We start from the raw sequence: 18,564 nt of genomic DNA on the forward strand, positions 1-18,564 counted from the left end.
ACGGGCAAAGCAATTTTTAACTAGGTAATATTATAGTGGCACAGTTCAAAATTATTAAACGAATATTGGTAAAAACCAGCAATTTTGGAGTTACAAGCAGATCTGGAGTTTACAAAAACCTCCTTCGCAGAATATGCATGTCGTCCTCTGCGCATACGATGAAACAAAATCGGAAGAATATAGAAGTGAGGAAGATGACTCGTAACAATGGCAGGCTTTTTGCAGAAGTAGCACTGAAAATTTGTCTCTTCAAACTTAGCTCCGTAAAAGCTGGGGAATGTCCCCATTTTACTCAGCTTCCAACAACCATAACATCAAAAGAGGAAAACTTTCTGCAGTATTCATTGGAAACGAAAGACAATAGCAAGTTAGCCAGTAAACACATAAAAATGATGGAAGTCCAAAAAAATGAGCTGTTTGGAGCAAAGAATTCTATTGAATCGATAGAAACCTAAGGGCTACCGAAGCAAGCTGTTCACCGAAGTAAAACCCTTATTACTGACTCTATCGATAGGGGCAAAATGAAGTTTAATGATACCTATAGCTAATCTTTCACTTGTTAAAAAGATCACCTATGGCAAAAATCATAAAATGTTTCGAAACATCCAGGAACCTTGAGATCGCTTTCCACGCAAGGTTTCACTCAGTGGCGGACACTTGGGGGGCGAGGGGGGCGACCGCCCCCCCCCAATACTTTAGAGGCGATGGTCTTTTGTTCTAAAACAATGGGAAATGTGACGTCATCTTATTAAAACAATAGGCTTGCCCCCCACAATATTTGATCAATTGTCCGCCCCTGGTTTCACTCTAGGGCCTATCTTCTCTTGCTTTATAAGGGAGAATTCCACATTTACAGCCTCCCACCTTTACAGCTTTCAGTAAACACAATGATCCACCCAAATCGAAATCTGTCGAGGAAATTTCTATGTAGAAAGGGCCAAAGACGAAGAGCAAATTTTTATGAGCATAGCTTCAGTATGACAATTAACGAGTAAACTGAATCTACACCATAATACAGCTCATCAATTGTGCTGACAACTATTTATATAGCTCGAGACTGCTCCTCAGTTTTACGGCAACGTTAGATAAGAGATGCAACGTTTGTCAAGGATAGCACTGTCAAAACCTTACCTTCATTGAGAGAACCTCACAGAAGCCTTTTAGGCCCTACCTACTAAAAACATTGCATTTCCCTGGCCCATTTAAGCGTCAACAAGACGGCAAATATATTCGAAGCGACGCATTACTACAACCCACATACTACATCTAGTCCTCAACCTTCATTCTGAAGGCTCTGCTGGTGGGTTTACCTTGATAATATATAAGAAAATAAAGTAAACCTAGAGAATATCACTGGAGCATTGCTGCGAAAAGCGATAGCTTCCTACTACGTCTTTGAGCTAAAAACTAACTGCTGATAATTAAGACAGTCAAAAGGGGGTTTTCAGTGGCTTTTATTTTATATCCACACAGCAACAGTTAGAAGAAAACTGGCAGATTGTGGTTATCTTTTGCCTTATCTACTGTTGTTGGACAGGCTGTTGGGATAGCAAATATACCGTCTGTGAGCTCTTCGAAAAGTTCAGTTGACACAATGTGACCTTAAATTACTGTAGAATTATTAAATCCTACCGACCAATCAAAAGATAAGTGGATTTATTTTGAGTTCCAACTAGGTCAAACAGATGAATTCGCCCTTTTCGGAAATCGGTCTCCTGATATCACTGCATATATCGTGATAACGCTTGCCTTCAATAACGCCAGAGCTTACAAGAACCAAGAAACTCCATAGCTGCAGCATGGAAACTTGAAATTGCTGATAATTGGTAAAACAAATTCACATCATTCTTGAGGGAAATCATTTTCTTACTCGTTTTGAAAACGAGGACACATAACGAAGAATCGTCAGGCGACGTTTCAGGTTAACTTTACCATAAGCACGTGATAGGAGTTAAATGCCTAGTGACTTTTTCACAGCAAAGAAGACGAAATTGGAGGAAACATAGCAAACTCCGATTTCAATTCTTCAAGCTTTCTCATACGACGAAATTGTTGGAATAGGAATACACTTCTAGTCTGAACAAAATAAGCTGCATGTCAAGCCTCGATGCGGAGAAGAGGTGATAAAAAAGCATATAGAGTTTTTAAGAAAAGACGCGTTTATATTTTTGCATTTATAAGCAAAAATATTGAAATGTGTTACAAATTGGTTGCCAAATGGCCACACAAGCACAGGCGTTATTCCAACCAGATCACTGTAGTTTTGACTCTGTTCATTACTACATGAACCAAGCCAAAATAACAGTAATCAATTAGCAAATTTCAAATCGTTCCTTAGTTATTTCTCATGCAATTACTAACATGTTTGTGCACAATAAGGACTACTTCATACTGTTCTTTCAGATTACGCAAAAAATTGAAAATTTTAAAGAAATTGGTGTCTGTTACGTCACACTTCTTTACGATCTATAGCAATTCTTCATGACTTCTTTTAAAATACACGAAAACTATCACTTAGATAAAAGGCTTGGTTTATGTTCGTTTATGGGTGCGTCGCGCTGCACAGGTCGTAGTCAGTAATCTCACAGAAGTGCATAAAGTGAGCAAAACATAAGAAGTGTACAAAAATGTCAAACAATTTGATTGGAGATCTTTCGATTATGAGCCTAAAGTCACTTTGCTCGGCTAAATTTCTATACTTGCGCCTAGCAGATAGGATCTTTGCCCAAGATGATGAAAGAATGAGAACTAATATCATAAAATTCTATCGATCGCTTCTAGAACCGATAACCAAAGATTAACCTTTAAAGATCCGCGTTTGAGATTTTTCGCCCCTTGATGTGAAGAAATAAGACTTTTCCAAAAACGACATTGCGTCCAATGCCATTTTTGATGATCGTAAAATCCAACCTTTAAACCCAGCACAGCCAGTCACCGGGCTTGGCACAGCCACAACCATTGCCAAGATAAATTCAAGTGATTAAAAGCAAGTTGACGTATTAAGGTTGCTATCCAGTCTGTAGAGCATTTTGTAAAAAGGCCTCGTATTTCTCTTTCTTGCTGCTTATTTCCAAGTGGTCTCTTAGCGACAAGTGTATGTTCAAAAACAAGCGTGAATATGACAATGCAAGTTTTTATTCTCGATGTCAGCAAACATGAAGTTTAACAGTTGGCAGGAGCAGAGCGAGAAAGATTGTGAAGTTGGAAAATAAACAAAAAAACTAAAACGAGGTAATTCAAATTATCTTGTTTAAACAAAATTTAGAGGAATTATGTTTCGCCTCGCCCTGTAGGGCTTCATCAGGGTGACTGGGATTCATTACCGTAATATAATACTTTCATTTGTTATGCCTTTGTTGTGTCAATGTTTCTATGTTGTGTCAAAGTCTCCAGATTCGGGTTTTATGTCTATGCCTTTCGTGTCGTGGCCATAGTTGTCACTTGTCAGGTCTCTTAATGACAACCAATGCTACCATTTCAAATTTGTGACATCAATATCTGTCGCTTCGTTGACACTCCAATGTGTGTCTGCATGCTAACCCTTTACATTTGTGATTTGAGCTTGCTGTTGTTGTGTGACGGTTCTGTCTTTTTAGTCGTACTGGTGTTTGTTATGTCTGTTTAGGTAATCTTTGTCCATGTTCATAGCTTCTCATCACTCGGTATTTTTTTGATACTCACGATACAAATTTTTCATGGAGACAATTAGGCATATTCTCTTTATTCAAAATAAATAGCTGGTTTTTGAGAAGGAGCAAATTTGTGAGGAAAATTAATGCTTTTACTCATCAAGAGCAATGTCTTCACCCCGGTCACTGATTTCCAGAAAATTTTGATCGAATAACGATGTTCATTTTTGTAAAAATACTGAAAAAGTTCTTCGATAGCTGTGGAGGATAGCATCGTTTAACATCCATGACTAAACCACTATGGAGAAGACCTTGATTTAACAAGGAAATCCTTCTGACTTTGAGCGAAGAATTGGTTTTTCTAGCAGCTTTCCTGCAGATAACGGTGCAATGATTGCTTCTCAACAACGTGGCTAATTCCCGATTAAACAACGATTATTTCACAGTTTCATCTGTTAAGCAACTTTTCCACAGGTTACGAGGTTTACAAATGAATATTCATCAATTTTCGAGTCTGCTTCTGAGTTAAGCTTTAATCTCTTCAAATGATTTGTGCCCCCATAGGGCATAGATAACAATTTCACCTCTAAAAAACCACTCACCGACCATCCCTTTTATACAAAGGAACTGTTACTTTCTAGGTGTTATTCAAAATACTGCAAACCTATACTTAGGCCTATTTTTGACTTTGCAACCAAAACTTTCTTCTACCATAATTTTCGTACTACTATGGTTTATTCATGTCAGTTCAATGGTTGTAAAACCTTTGAAATATCAGAAAGGTCTTGCTCTTAAAACTGTTCTGAGTGTAAAAGTTTTTTTATGCTTAGATCGATTTACAAAATTTCTGACTATCTATATGCAAGCTTAATGTTGTCGTAAAAACAGGTTTTGCAAAATATCCTTAACAAATTGTCGAGGGGCTTTGACGTAGGGTCGGTTACTAGTGAAGATAGAATTTATGTTGGTTTAACCATAAACCCTGAACTTCTTAACCTTGCTATAAAGAACCCTTTTGATAGCAAACGTCTGTTTTCTTTCACAAACCCTAGATGTTAATCAAAAAGCCCCCTGGCTCTCTTCCCCAAAAAGCCATCCACTTTATGTCGTCTATTCTAAGTGCCTTAAGTTCGATCTATACACAAATTCTTATTTTCTACGAAAAATATTTTCGCTCTTACGCGGCTTACTTAGACACCACTTTACAGACTGCAACCTTCAAACCAAAATGTACGGTTTATTGGCAGCCAAAATAATAATTCTTAACTTTTACTAAAGGAATGAAAATAATGGTTTTGTTAAACCTTAACCAAAATATCCATTACTGTTCCCACAACAAAAATATAACTTCTATGCCGCAAAGAGGCATTTTTATCTTCATGAACGGCAAGGTAGAAAGGGCCAATATAATCATCAAGTTCAGACAACACTCAGAAATATGCGAAATTACTGTATCATCAGGCGGATTTATCCAACTACAAGGATGCTATGGGCTGCCCGCAAAATCAGATATCGACATTAAAAATTCATCCTTTGTAACGAAAGTGAAATTTTATCCTTTTAGTGTTATAAGGAATCATCTACCGGTTGATCAAAAAAATTGATTCTGATTTTATTATCAGCACCTAAAGAAGATAAGAGTTATATATCCGAACTTTTGGGTAGGACACTTTACTTGGTAGAAAAATTCAATCGTCAAGAGGTGGTGTGAAAACATTTTCAGGTTATCAAGGATGGGGGGAGTGAAAACATTTTTAAGCATTCAAGGGGATGTGCAAAACATCTTCAATTTTTCCAGTGTGTTTGTGTGTTTGTATGATATAATTGCTGGCAATAGCAGAGTTATAGCAGACTTATGTTACTTCTAGCAAAACATAACAGTTCCAAAAAGACATGAGAAAAGTGCATTCAGTCTTTTGGTTATGAAAAATACCTTTAAACAATTAACGGTTTGTTTGATGGCTGTTGAAATTTCCAGTTAGCTACAGGAATTGTTGTATTCTTGAAAAAGATAGAATGAATTAACATATTCTAAACTGAATGCAAAAAATAAAAGAGGGTTATAGGGGACAACTAGACCTAAGAGCAAGGATTAAGTACAATTGTGAGAAAGTTATGATTTTTAATTGAAAATTCATCACAGAAATTTGAAGCATTATCCTTACTGAATGCAAAAATATGTTTTATGAACATACATTCAAAAACAAAACTTATGGGCAAATAAATTTCAAAAAATAAATTTTTAACAAAGTTCTTTAAGGCACCAAAAATTTCAAACATTTTTCACAAAATTTCAGACGATTTTTAAAAAAACTTTGAACAAAAAAACATTCTTATAACAAGTCTGAAACTCATTTGATTTAACATAAAAAGTCACAAGTAATCAAAGTGTACCTCATTAGAATTTCCATTATCCCAATGGCAATTATTTGTCATTTTACATGATGAAAATGTTTCATGATTGCTAAAAGAATTTTGTTGACATTATGTGAAACTGTTTCACTTAGTAGCTAGCACTTACAACACATTCCTGTTATATGCTAAATATTTGTGAACTAATTACTCCATTTTTCAAATATTGAAAAACTTTGCTGTGATTATTATTGAGTGCAAAAAACTTTCAGATTTTTTTGACAGTTAAAATTTCAGACCACAAACAATTTTGGACATTGAAAATTCTGGATGCTCCTGATGTCCAAAAACATTAGCATACAAAATTTTTAACATTTAATGTAACCATTAGCAGCTACATATAGGAAATTGGCAGATTGACTCTAGTCACAAAATTTAGGAAAAGAAGAGCACAATCTTGCCCACCCAAAATTGAATAGGGTAACTTAACCATGCACATCTCAGCATCACCTGCCCTTTATCCAGAAACTGGTGCCTGGTCAAGGACGTTCGTATTAGATGGCATAAAAACCAACAAATTTTACACCATAGATTCAAAAGTGAAGTTTAAAAATAGAAATTAAAAAAAAATTGCTGTTAGCTAGTGTTAAGTAACTGATATTTTACTTATAAAAATAAATGAATTTGCTTTCTAGACTAATGTTAAAATTATTTTATAGATTACTTCATCCTTCTCATAAAACACTATTTAGAAAGCTGCATGCTGTTCAAATTTAAAAAGTGGAATGTTTGCATGTATACATATCACCAACAAACAACTTAATTCACAAAGGTGACATTTTAAATAAACTGATTAAATACTTTTTGCAAATATCCCACTGTATTATTCGTATAAAATCAGAACTCATATGAGTAGTGAAATAATGAAGCTATGTATTTCTAATGGCTAATTTTAGAACGGAATTGATTCTCAGAATCTAAAAAATACAACCTGGAGAAAAAATTTATTTTGTCTTCTACACAGCTAGAAACCTCAACCAGAGCAAAAAAGAGACAATTCATATGAAGAATCACATTGTACAGTCAAATTTCCATAAGTCAGATCTCCTTGGAACATACAAAATAGTCTGTCTTAGGTGAAATTTGATTTACACATAAAGTCAGATATTTTCAAAAAATTTAGAAAAAGAGGAACTGAATCTTGCTGGAATAGTATCACAGCTGAAGTATATAGTATACAATAAATATTTCATCACATGTAAAACACTAATCAAATCCATGTATTCACAGATTGATTGCTTGTGCAAACACTTTGACATTAATCTAATTATTAGACATTCTATTTTGCTAACCAAAGCCTAAAAAACCTAAGCCGTCATCCCCTCTGCAGTTGCTCAGTTTGCTATGGCGTCTCAAACTTCCCCCCCTTTCTACACACAGCTGATCCTGAAATTCCAGAGTGTTTCCCCTATCAAAAATTGGGGGGCAATGAGGAGTTGAGCCAGAGAAAATTGGGGATCTGATTCCTTTTGAATAAGAGAAAATGCCCTTCTTCAAAGATATTTTTTGCGATTGGGGGGCCTCCACCCCCTCTTGCCTTCCCCTATTTATGACACTGAAATGATGATGTCTTTGTCCTGTTGCAAAAATCTGAATTACACAAACTAATTTCTGAAGGGACTTCAAAAATTGACATTTCTTATGCAAATATCCAACTTATGTAAGTTTGACTGTAGAGCCAATAAGAATAAAAAAAATGGGTCAAGGTGCTGTATATGATTTAAGTGCAAATTTTCTTAGCAAAGAAAGTTTATTCTTACAAAATAATAGTTGTTAGGTTGGGCAACCCTATTACTTTCTATATGGGGTGATCCCTAGGTATAGTGATATGACAGTAAAAATTTTTTGGGTGTTGATGTTGCTCAGGAGTGTGGGATAGTTGATGAAGTCTTTAATCAAGATATCAGCTAGATTATCATTGATAATAAATAATGTTAACACTTTAAACATAATATCAAAAACTCTTTAGATTTGCTCAGAGATTATGAAAAATAGCATATTAGAAAATGTTATTGAAAAATCATTATTGGAAAACATTCTACCCAACTTTTTCAGCAATTTATTGTCTTCCTGTAATTTGAATTTAAATAAAATGTGCAAACTTTTTAAAAGCAAGACCTAGATGAAGAATTAACTTTTGCCATGGTAAATGGCACACTTAAGAAATCAAATGTCAGAGTAAGGCCTGATGTCCCAAATAAAGAAAAAGCACTTGTGCTAAAAAAATTATATTGTTAAGAAATTGATAGTAATTATAAGATTAATGACATTAATCACAACTCATTCCCTTGAATCCAGAAATTACAAAAGAGTTAGCCCAACATTGTTTGGGGGTAAAATTCACAAAATTTTTAAATTCAGTGTCAAAAAATGTATTATGTATCTTTGACAGAAATCTAAACCGTTTGGCATTATGTTTACAAAATATTAGTTACCAAAATCAACTGCCTTGGTCAGGCTAAAGAATATTTAGTTTGTTGATAAAAGCTTGAGTGTTTAGAGAGAAAACTCAACATTTTATCACTTTTTTATAGATCTGAAGTAATTATTTCAGTGTTTTCCAAAATCGAAAAAAAAATATTTCAGTGCCATAAACTAATCCCAAAACTCATGTTCTTGAAATTTGAATCATTTTCTTTGCTAAGTGATGATTTACATAGAGTGACTCTCTTTTTATTTAACTGGAAAACAGCATTTATTCCCTAGTCTTGATTATCATTGATTGACAAGCCGACATAAAAAAATACAAGGGAAAAATACTGTCCATTTACGGCGGCTAAGACAACAGAAATCATAAGTCAAGTAATATTTGTTTTCCTTGCCATCTTAGGTAATTGAAGTGAAAAGGCGAAATCATTTTCGCCGTAATAGTTTGCCTTTCCCTTACAATAAAGCATCTACAGTGTGTATATAGTGATATGAGATAAACACGATAATTGTTCAGATTATTGTTCGGAATCATACTAACTCGCAGTCACCTAAGTTTGACAGTCATCTCCAGATATAAAAAAGCCCACACATATACCCTTAACATAGAGTATCAAAAAATAATAACGCAATTATCAGTTGGTTAATTTTTAATTGCGATCAGCTCAGTAGGCTTGGAAACACGTTATCGAAATTTGTTACCTCAGTAATGATACCCTCCAGCTCATTACCACATCGGGATTTTTCTAAACATTGAAAATCGGGAGTCTAGGCCAACTGTGACCATTGTATGACTCGCAGCAGCTAAATTCTAAGCTGCAAAAAACGGTGTATTATAAAAATCAAGAATCAAATGATAGACGTTAAAATTGAATACTAACCTCGTCCATATTTTCATTATCTTCTTAAAGCAATACAGCGCCTTTCCAACGCCCCTGTTCGACTGTAAACAAATAATACTGCAAATGTCATACAGGCACTGTAAACTCCAGAAAGTTTTTGACAAGAATGCTTACAATAACTTGGTTCTGCCTTGCATTAGTTGTCGAATTTACACACAGCAACACCTGCAAAAGTTTACATACGCACATTCCGAGCAGAATTGAAAACAACAATCTCCGTATATCTTCACGCCAACCTTTTCAACATGACATGCAAATTGCGGCCACCCGTCATGTTTAATGATGCCACCTAGCCTTAAACCCTATGCAATTCAAACAAAACCTTTCAATTTCCGATGCTTTCCAAGGACATTATCCACAATGTAGTTCTTTTCAATTAATTATCATGAATCAATATGCGGTTTTAGCATTTTAGGAAGGATGGGGCGAAAGGTGCCGATTGGACAAAAAGGGGGCCGTGTGCATGGGAGATGGTACAAGAGGGCAGAAGCTTTGTTGCCGAAAAAGACGCACAAACATTAAAGATTATAACAGGACATGAAATTAAAAAACAAGAAGGAGCAGCTACGAAGAGCAAGATTATTTTTTTTGCGGGGACTTTTTCAACAAAATATCCCTAAAAAGACATTACTAAGAAAGTTCTTCGTAGATCATTTTCCGTGATTTAATTTAAATTCTCAATGTTCTAAACTTTTCTCGGGATATAAAAATAGATGGGTATTTGCTAGCTTGCAGATTATTGCTCATGTCGCAATAAACAAGTGCACGAAAGTTACTACCAGAGGCGAATGAAAACAAAACTGTTAATGAAGTCGTTTACCACTACCTACTTCAATTATTGCCCCATTGTCTGGATATTTTGTAGCAGAAAAAGGAAAAACTAAAGTTAATAAAAGGACACTAAAGGTGGTATATAGTGACTATGACTCATCTTTTGAAAGTTTACTTATGAAAGATAATGCCTCAACAATACACCAAAAAAACCTGCAGAGATTAGCCATAGAAATGTATAAAACCAAGATCAACCAAAATCCAGATTTTATGAACGATATTTTCAAATTTCATAAATCTTCATATCCTCTCAGAAATGAGTCATTTTTTACTAAAAAACCAAACACAGTTATATATGGAACTGAAACAATATCTTACAGGTGTAGTCAAATTTGGAACAGTATACCAACTGAAATAAGAAATGTAACCATCCTAGAAATCTTCAAAAGGCAAATAAAACAAATTGCGATTCCATGAACCTGCAAATTATGCACCCAGTATGTACCAAATCTAGAATACATCACATAGATATATAGATTATATAGCTCATCTTAGTTTACGACCTTATATACACATATATTTCTTCATCTTGTTGTTATGTTAATTGGTATTAATTAGCTTATTGTAATTTTTTATAATTAAGCTAGAATTTTTATCCAACTTTAAATAAAGTATGAAAAAAATGGTTGCCGAAGAAGTTGAGGAAATTATCGAATTTTGTTGACTCCAGTTAGCTGGAAAATGCATTCATTGGAGCAATTTTTTTAACCTTCATAAAACAGCCTTATTCAAATTCATATAATTAATATCCGTACCCAACGCTAAAACATTGTAATGTGGAGTTTGGTTTTCACTAGCTCTGGTTTGCCATTTAACAGTTAAAATATTAACGTCCCAGGGAGTGAAGAGGATCAAATTGAAATGAAAAATGAAAACAATCAAATATACCATCGACTTTAATTAGTTTTTAATCTATACCACCACCATTTTTGCCGAGTAAACACCAAAAATGCAAAATCTGCTGAGTTAAGAACAGATTCACAACTCTTGGGGGGTGGCACTCATGTCTCCCAAAGTGTGGGTTAGTAGATCTCCAATGTTTTTGTGTCTTTTTAATGCTAGTATAGGGGGCTGTTTCCACACTTGCTTTAGTTCTTTATCTTTTAAAATCGTGTTTCAGTTGCCTTTAAGAATTTTACTTATATTGATAGTCCGATTGCCGTTTGTTATGCCGAAAGAGAGGGTCGAGTTCCCGATATGGTGTGTAAATTACTTGGAAGTTACCTGGTTGTAGATTTATACTCAATGGGATTTCCGTAATCGTAACCGTTACTCCTTCTTTTTCTTAAAACATTACAAGAGGTAGCAAAATCTTGCTCCGACAAATTTGTAAATTTTCTTGTATATCTTCCGATGGGTGGGCTAAGCAGCTCCAACGGGGGACTGTAGCCCCTTTGCCTCCCTCTGGTGCCACCACTGCGGCTTGATAGCGCCAAAGTAATGTATTGAATGTAACTTCAGCTTTCCGCACATTTCAAAGAGCATTTTTATGAAATGTATGTAAAAACAACATTGGTCCCTATTATATTCTCAGGCAAATAATTAAATTCCCTGGCAAAAAACAAAGGCCCGAGCAAGATTCTTGTGGAGCACCATAATTGACACCATTGACAACAGAACACGTTTATATTTACAATAAACTGGTTTATACGAAACTAGTACTAGGATTGCCAAAAATTTGAGAAACTTAAAAAAAAATGAAGAAACTGTAAAATTTCAATTTTTTAGAAAAAAGAGTCCAAAAATTTTGAAATTTATAGATCTTTCTTTGGAAAAGATAGCAAACTTTTGATATTGGTCTGCATGGGCTTTTTCGTGACGAAATGCTTATATATTCTTTCTAAAATGCGCAGCTTAAAACCAGTAACAGCGCCACGGAGGAGACTGGGGGACACGTCCCCCCAGTCGATTTTGTATTCGTCTAAATTCGACGAGAAAAGGTTAGGGGAGGGGTAATATTTTTGGGAATGCATTTTTGTGATGTAATCCTATGATTTTAAAACTGCCTTTATGTAAACAAAAGTTGGTCGTGGGCTTTTCTTATTGGCAAAACGGGTCTTCCTTGTTGGTAAATAGGCCTCTTTTGAGGCGTGGCCTTAGATTCATGTTTTGTCCCTCCAGATCGTAGTGGCTGGCGCAAACCCTGCTTCAAACAATAAGGCAATTTAAGGTCCCCAACAAAAGATAACAACTAAGAAACGTTTAGCACTAAAACGCCAAAATTCGGATACCAAATCTATAAACTTTTAATATTTAGTGTTGATCCAAGTTTTTTACAAGAAAATCTTTCATTATGAGCATTCTATCTATAAGGATGCAATATTTGAAAAGTTTCTTTTAAAGGATGCATGCCCTCTTCACATCTACCAAGTTGGTGCCGGTGTATTTTAAGTTATCGACGTTAGAACACCATTCATTTAATTTTCCTGTCCTCGGTATGTTACAGCTTAATGAAATGCCTAATCTTTATTCAGATTCATTGTAGGGGGGCTTCTCAAATTGTCAGGAAACGAAACGTGAAATTGATAGTGGTCTGTAATCGAAGGTATCGTCTCAAATATACCTAAGTAAATCCCTAGGAAAGTGATGGATTGAGTATATTACATTGAAAGCGTCCTATAACAAGCTATTTTGAATAAGTGCCAAGTAATGCTGGCGTAGCCTGAAATTGAAGAATTCACGTTATCTTTCGTTGTATCTGTAAACCAAAACTCTGCAGTATCAGGTAAAAGTGGATTAGTTTTAGCAACAATTTTATCGCATTGTTTCTTTCCAACATTGCAACACTACTCAGGATGCAATGCTGACGTCAATGTCACAATAAATAGCATTAGTGGTCTGATCTTTTTGATACATTGATTGACTATCTTCCAAGTGTTTTTGGTAACCCTGAACATTGGCAAGTTTGATGAAGAAATATTTACCTTTTGGTTCAATATTTAAACAATCTAATTTGCTCCTATCTTGTTTACAAGCTCAAATAAGTGCTTAAGATTGTGCTTTACTGCCTGGATTTTACGTATGATGCTATGACCGTGGAGCATATTACAGATTGAATAGGCTAAAACGTTTTGGGGGCTAAACATGCTAAAAACCAAAAGCAAAGTATTTTGGAAATTATTGGGGAGAATTAAGATCAAATTGAAGTCCGAGGGACGATTCACTTATGCAAATAGCGTACGAGATTTTGTCTAAAACAAAAGGATTTCTGGGGATTTTCAGGTAAAACAATAGGATATTCACAAAAGGTGTACGAGATTTTCTTAGAGTGATTTGCCCCTCGTTGCAGTCGGTTTTAGGTCGCTTCAGCTATTTTCAACATGTAGGACAATTTCATAATTTGTTTTAAAATGAAGTGGTATAATTTCGAGATTTCTGAAGATTAATTTTATGACGCTTTCACAATACACCCTGTTGTTTAAACAAGGCACTGTATGTTGGCATTCTTTATTTTGAAAAACCCTGATGAAAAATTCGTTGTCTGCAACCGGCATTAAACTTTGCCCGAAAACAGACAGAAGATACAGTTGTCAGCTTTTCTCTTTTATTCTTTTATTCGTTGCCAATCTTTTCTTCTTCTATTTTTGAACGATTTAGAATGCTATTTTCTCTTAATCTGCTTAATTTTCAAATTAAATCCAAGTGTTTCATAGCTATAATAGTCAGTAATCTAGCACCTTGTCCTTCATAATGTCTACCTTCCAAAAAGTTTAAATAGCTTCAAATAAAACTTTGGTTTCAAGTTGTTTTTATAAACTGCATATATTGCTGAATATCTACATATAGTCCGCACTGACACTTAATAACTTACTTGCTCATGACAACGCAGATGCTTTAGGCGGTTGGAGAGGCCTAAAAATTTTTTTTTTGACATTAGAACTAAATAATAACGAGAGGAGATAAGAACTAAATAAGAGAGGAGATAGGAACTAAATAGCGTGTTCGCAAATGTCTTCGATCTCCTTCCCATCTCTAATAGCCTGTAGGTTCAAGCATAGGGCTCAAATTTTGATTGGCTGCGAGCTTGCTCTAAATCACGTGACCTCTCTCGCCGCTAAGTTTGTTTACACTTTCCGGGGCTGTGATTGGCTCAGCGGCGAGAGAGGTCACGTGATTTAGCGCAAGCTCTCAGCCAATCAAGATTTGAGCCCTATGCTGTAGGTTCATAATCCACTAGCTCTTTTACTACAGTCGACGCAAAGGGAAATTTTTCTATTTAAATTTTGATCACCATTGGCCTAAATATGAATTAACAAGAATAATATAATATATCAAGTAAGTATCAATAAATTGTTTTTCTATATACAGAAAATTTCAGATCATCAAGAAGTCAGATTAATTGATAATATCTTTCGGGGAAAAGGGGCTTCAAAAATACCTAGTTGGGCTAGCCGTGCCGCGCGTTCACCGTTGAAGAAAATAGGGCACATGCCCTTAACCTCGCAGCCAATATTGAAATTGACTAGCCTACCGCATCCACCTGTAACATTTATGAAACAGTTGAATTATTGTTTAATTAACAATGCAAAGAATGAATGAATAGAAAACATTTTAACCTGCAATAACCGTTTCCTTTGAGATTAATCAAAGAAGAAATCCCTTTTATAAAATACTCAACGTGAAGAATCAATTGCGTTGAAGAAAAAATGCAGTGGGAAGACGAAATGAACAAATAAGAACAGGGATAAAATATTCCGATTGTAATCTTGACTTGCAGAGAGATTTTGTAAACTAATTGTTTAGGAAAAATATTGAATGGCTTGCATGAACTTTCCTGTACTACAAATGTTGACAATAAGATTTCCGATATTGGACTTTTCTGAGCTCTAGATTACCTCACTTATTCGATTGCTGCCATCAAAGAAGCTTTCCAAATGCAAACTTTTTTATGCTTCTTTAAGGTTTTGTCACCGGAAGAAAATCGACGATACTTTTCAAATACATCGTTGCACTTGGGACAAATATTCATACGCATGTTTCCCATAATGCATTGTTCGGACTAATCTCAGTTGCACTTTACGAGTGCACCTAACCCGCGCGCAGTCTTTTGTTCCAAAATCGCAACAGCAAAAAGACTGTGCGCAGGCTAGATTTCATCTTTAGGAGTTCGTTATTTCATATCACAACAAGGAATGGCAGTCAAGTCCAACAGACCCTTGCAAACACGACAACACTTCTAGCAATGAACTTTACCCTCATGAAATTTAGCAATGTCCAAGCTTTGTTATTGTTTTGCTCGTTTTTGACTTTCTCTTCCTGCCCCACCGCTCTTTCGTGGTTTCTGACCATATGTGGCACTTTAAAGGCTGCACTGTGTCTGAGTCAACACATATGATTTTGATTCAGGTACCCAAAGCATGTCGATTATAACCAGCGTTTATGATCTTGCTTGAAAACCAAATATTGACAAGTTTATCACATTTTCAAGAAGTTCTCACATGGTCAAAGTTAAACAGCGTTTTGTGTAGCTGTGAGATCTTGATCTTCATCTCGTGGATAACTGTATAATCATCTCTAACAAAACAGATAACTGATAAGCACGGACGTCGTGGCTGGAGGGCTGGGGGTTAAGTGCCCCCCTTACCATCGACCATCCAACAATTTGTCGGAAATTTCGTATCTGTTCGGCAAAAGAATATTGTTCGTTTATAGAATGAGAATAAAGTTTAAAGAAAATATAAGAATAAGAAGGAAGATATAAAGAAAAAAGTTATTTTACAAATCCGAATCTGTACATTTGCATAAGAAAATAGCAAGCTTGCCAATTGGTATTACTCGGTATTACTAAATGCGAGTGCACCTTTTCAAAGCTCAAGTATGTGAAAAAAGGCTGCGATCAATAATGGGCCAAGAGAGGTTAAATAAATGTTTAGTTTTACCTATATGACACTTAGTTATGATGAGGTAATCGGCAATTTGCCGACACACCATTTCCAAAAAGACTTCTCATACACTGACAATCGTCCAGCTCGTTTCTTTTAATTCTTAAAAATATTAATTATCAGACCTATTGCGTGTTTTACTCTTCATCACAGATACTGAATAATGATGATTATGAATATTCATTGTTCGAATACGGGTGCTGGCTTTTCTCTGATCAACTTATTGAAATCAGTAAAATTGATGTTACAAAAGATGCATATTATTTGCCACATCTTTCTGCATTTTAAGAAAATCTGCACATGCGCAAGATTATGTCATAATTTTGCTGATACGATGGAGGGTAAGCCTTTCCCATGATGTTCCTGTTGATAAAATGGAAAGTAGACCTTAAACTCAAAAATAGATCCTTTTTATAGACACAGGCTACCTACTTTTTAAAAAGCCCTGTAACCTATTTAAAAGGCACATCTCTTTACAGAAAAAGGGCTAAGAATAGTAAAACTCAAAGAATATTCAGTTTGAGCCATGCCTTCCTTTTCGTCCATGCAGAAAGCAGATTCGCCACTGCCCAGGGTTGGCTATTTGTATAATTAAAAATGTATAAATAAAAGTCACTTGGTCAATAATAGCCCTTACCTTCAGGGCTTAGCGATACTGTTAGAATAGAAAGGTGGTTATCAACAAACTGTTAGAATGAAAAAAGGTACGACATTTTTGGTAGAAAATTATCGGTACCACATACCTCGCCTTCAACCAAAACCCGTTTGTCGTCTAAAAAATTCATACGCCGTTTTCGGCCTTGTGTAAAAATTGTACTTGGCAGAATTGTTGTGCATTTTAAACATGTTTGAGCAAGTACAGTGATCATCTTTACTCGAAAAGGGTTGCATTCTAGGGACCGTGGAAGCGGGGGGCTCTAAGGGCTATAGCCCCCCTCCAATAATTTCCAAAATGTACTTAAAACCATGCATAATGTCACCCTGCTTTTGGTTTTTAGCACGTTTAACCCCCCCCCCCCCCTTCAAAAAAACATGGTTTCTCAACAGATCTTGAAAATTTCGATTTGCACTTGCACCTGTTGAGAAAAATTTTGATGCTGATGGCACAATTTGACTGACTGATGGCACAATTTTCTATATAATTTATATTTTTGAGTGGGTTTTAATGGGACTAGCAATGTCGAGTGAAGTTTTCTCAAGCAAAGATTTTTCTTTTTGACAGTGATGAATGACGCCATAGAATGGTCAATCAAAAAGAAATCTTACAAAAAGACATAGTCGATATTGTTTTATTGAGTGTGTAGCTATGTAGTGACTCAATTTAGGCCATTTTATACAATCCATCATTACTTCTTCTGCATACCTACGTAATTCTATATTCATCATTCTCTATGTTAATTACACGTCATTTTAACCTAATCCATCACACCATTGTTAACCATCGAGCATATTCTTTCCTTTGTATAACTCTTAATTAAGTTTGCCAGTTTTCTATATCAATACGCACTTTTGTGAATTAAAATCAGTCAGTAGAAATCACGTTACACACTGCACAAACAGTTTGCATCTCTCTGGCTCCGTGTCCTCTGCACGTTAAATAAGATCGCACTGGTTGAAACAGCACGTTTGTCGTTTAATGGAAAATTTAGTCAATCATCGATCGATGTTCCGATGAACACTAAAGCTACATTTATCCTGTAACGTTGAACTTAGAATCAACAGGCACAGTCTCTCACAAGCACTTACTTTATAAGCATGCCATAATATAATCTAAACAAAACTCGAAGTCTCCCTAAAACCAACACTTGGCTCGATTAAAACTATAATTCGTGTCAATAAGATCTTTCAAATGCAACTCACAAAGCACCTAGAACCCAAAGATACGTAGCTTCAACCCCAAGGGGTTTCTTGAACATTATGGATGGAAGCACATGGACCTCCCCGTGTATAACAAATTTGAGTGACTACCCTGGGTTTCAACCAAACTGTACGTGTGTGGCCGTATTAAAAAGTATCTTGAAATAAACAAGGATGGATTTAGCGAGAAGAGGAAGAGAAAGGGGGGGGGGGAGTGGTTGTACGTCAGGATTCTTGCAAATTTTGCTCCAAGGAAAGCAATCTAAGTTTGAAACTTTGAATACTGTTTATTATTTTTGGCTACTTTAGAAAGTCAGTTTTTACACGTAGAGCTTCATCGCCCTACATAATTCAGAATATAAACGTTAGAGGAATTGTAAAGGAAATAGACAGTTGCAGAATGGGGTCAGCCACGAAAAGCTACATACAACAGTTATTGTGTTTGATTACCTAACTGTTGCCACGTAAAAAAGGAATAGCTTTTCCAAACGCATTTAAAAATTGGGTATTTTCCCAAATTCTTAAGGGTGTGATCAGCCAAAATGTTCTCCTATTTGCCCCTCCAATATTTCGACCCTGGCTACGCCACTGATTCTTATCTTCTTTACCTCAAAGTTAAAAACC

The 18,564-nt window shown here is 35.5% G+C and overlaps 1 protein-coding gene and 1 long non-coding RNA gene across 2 annotated transcripts in view; one reads left to right on the plus strand and one right to left on the minus strand.

The window, feature by feature from the left end:
- LOC135686872 (cGMP-dependent 3',5'-cyclic phosphodiesterase-like) overlaps window positions 1-9,647 on the minus strand; it is a 51,558-nt gene extending 41,911 nt beyond the window's left edge. The window contains exon 1 of the mRNA XM_065203238.2: window positions 9,350-9,647. Coding sequence (XP_065059310.2) covers window positions 9,350-9,358 — 9 coding nt within the window. The 5' untranslated portion in view covers window positions 9,359-9,647. The remainder of the gene's footprint in view (window positions 1-9,349) is intronic.
- Window positions 930-5,813, plus strand: LOC148960088 (uncharacterized). Its single transcript, XR_016143857.1, has 2 exons — window positions 930-1,067; window positions 1,110-5,813. It is a non-coding gene; the product is annotated as an uncharacterized LOC148960088 (long non-coding RNA).
- Window positions 9,648-18,564: the final 8,917 nt, after the last annotated feature.

This window comes from Rhopilema esculentum, chromosome 6, assembly GCF_057945365.1.
Source record: "Rhopilema esculentum isolate cy_ngs chromosome 6, ASM5794536v1, whole genome shotgun sequence".
NCBI classification, from domain to species: Eukaryota; Metazoa; Cnidaria; class Scyphozoa; order Rhizostomeae; family Rhizostomatidae; genus Rhopilema; species Rhopilema esculentum.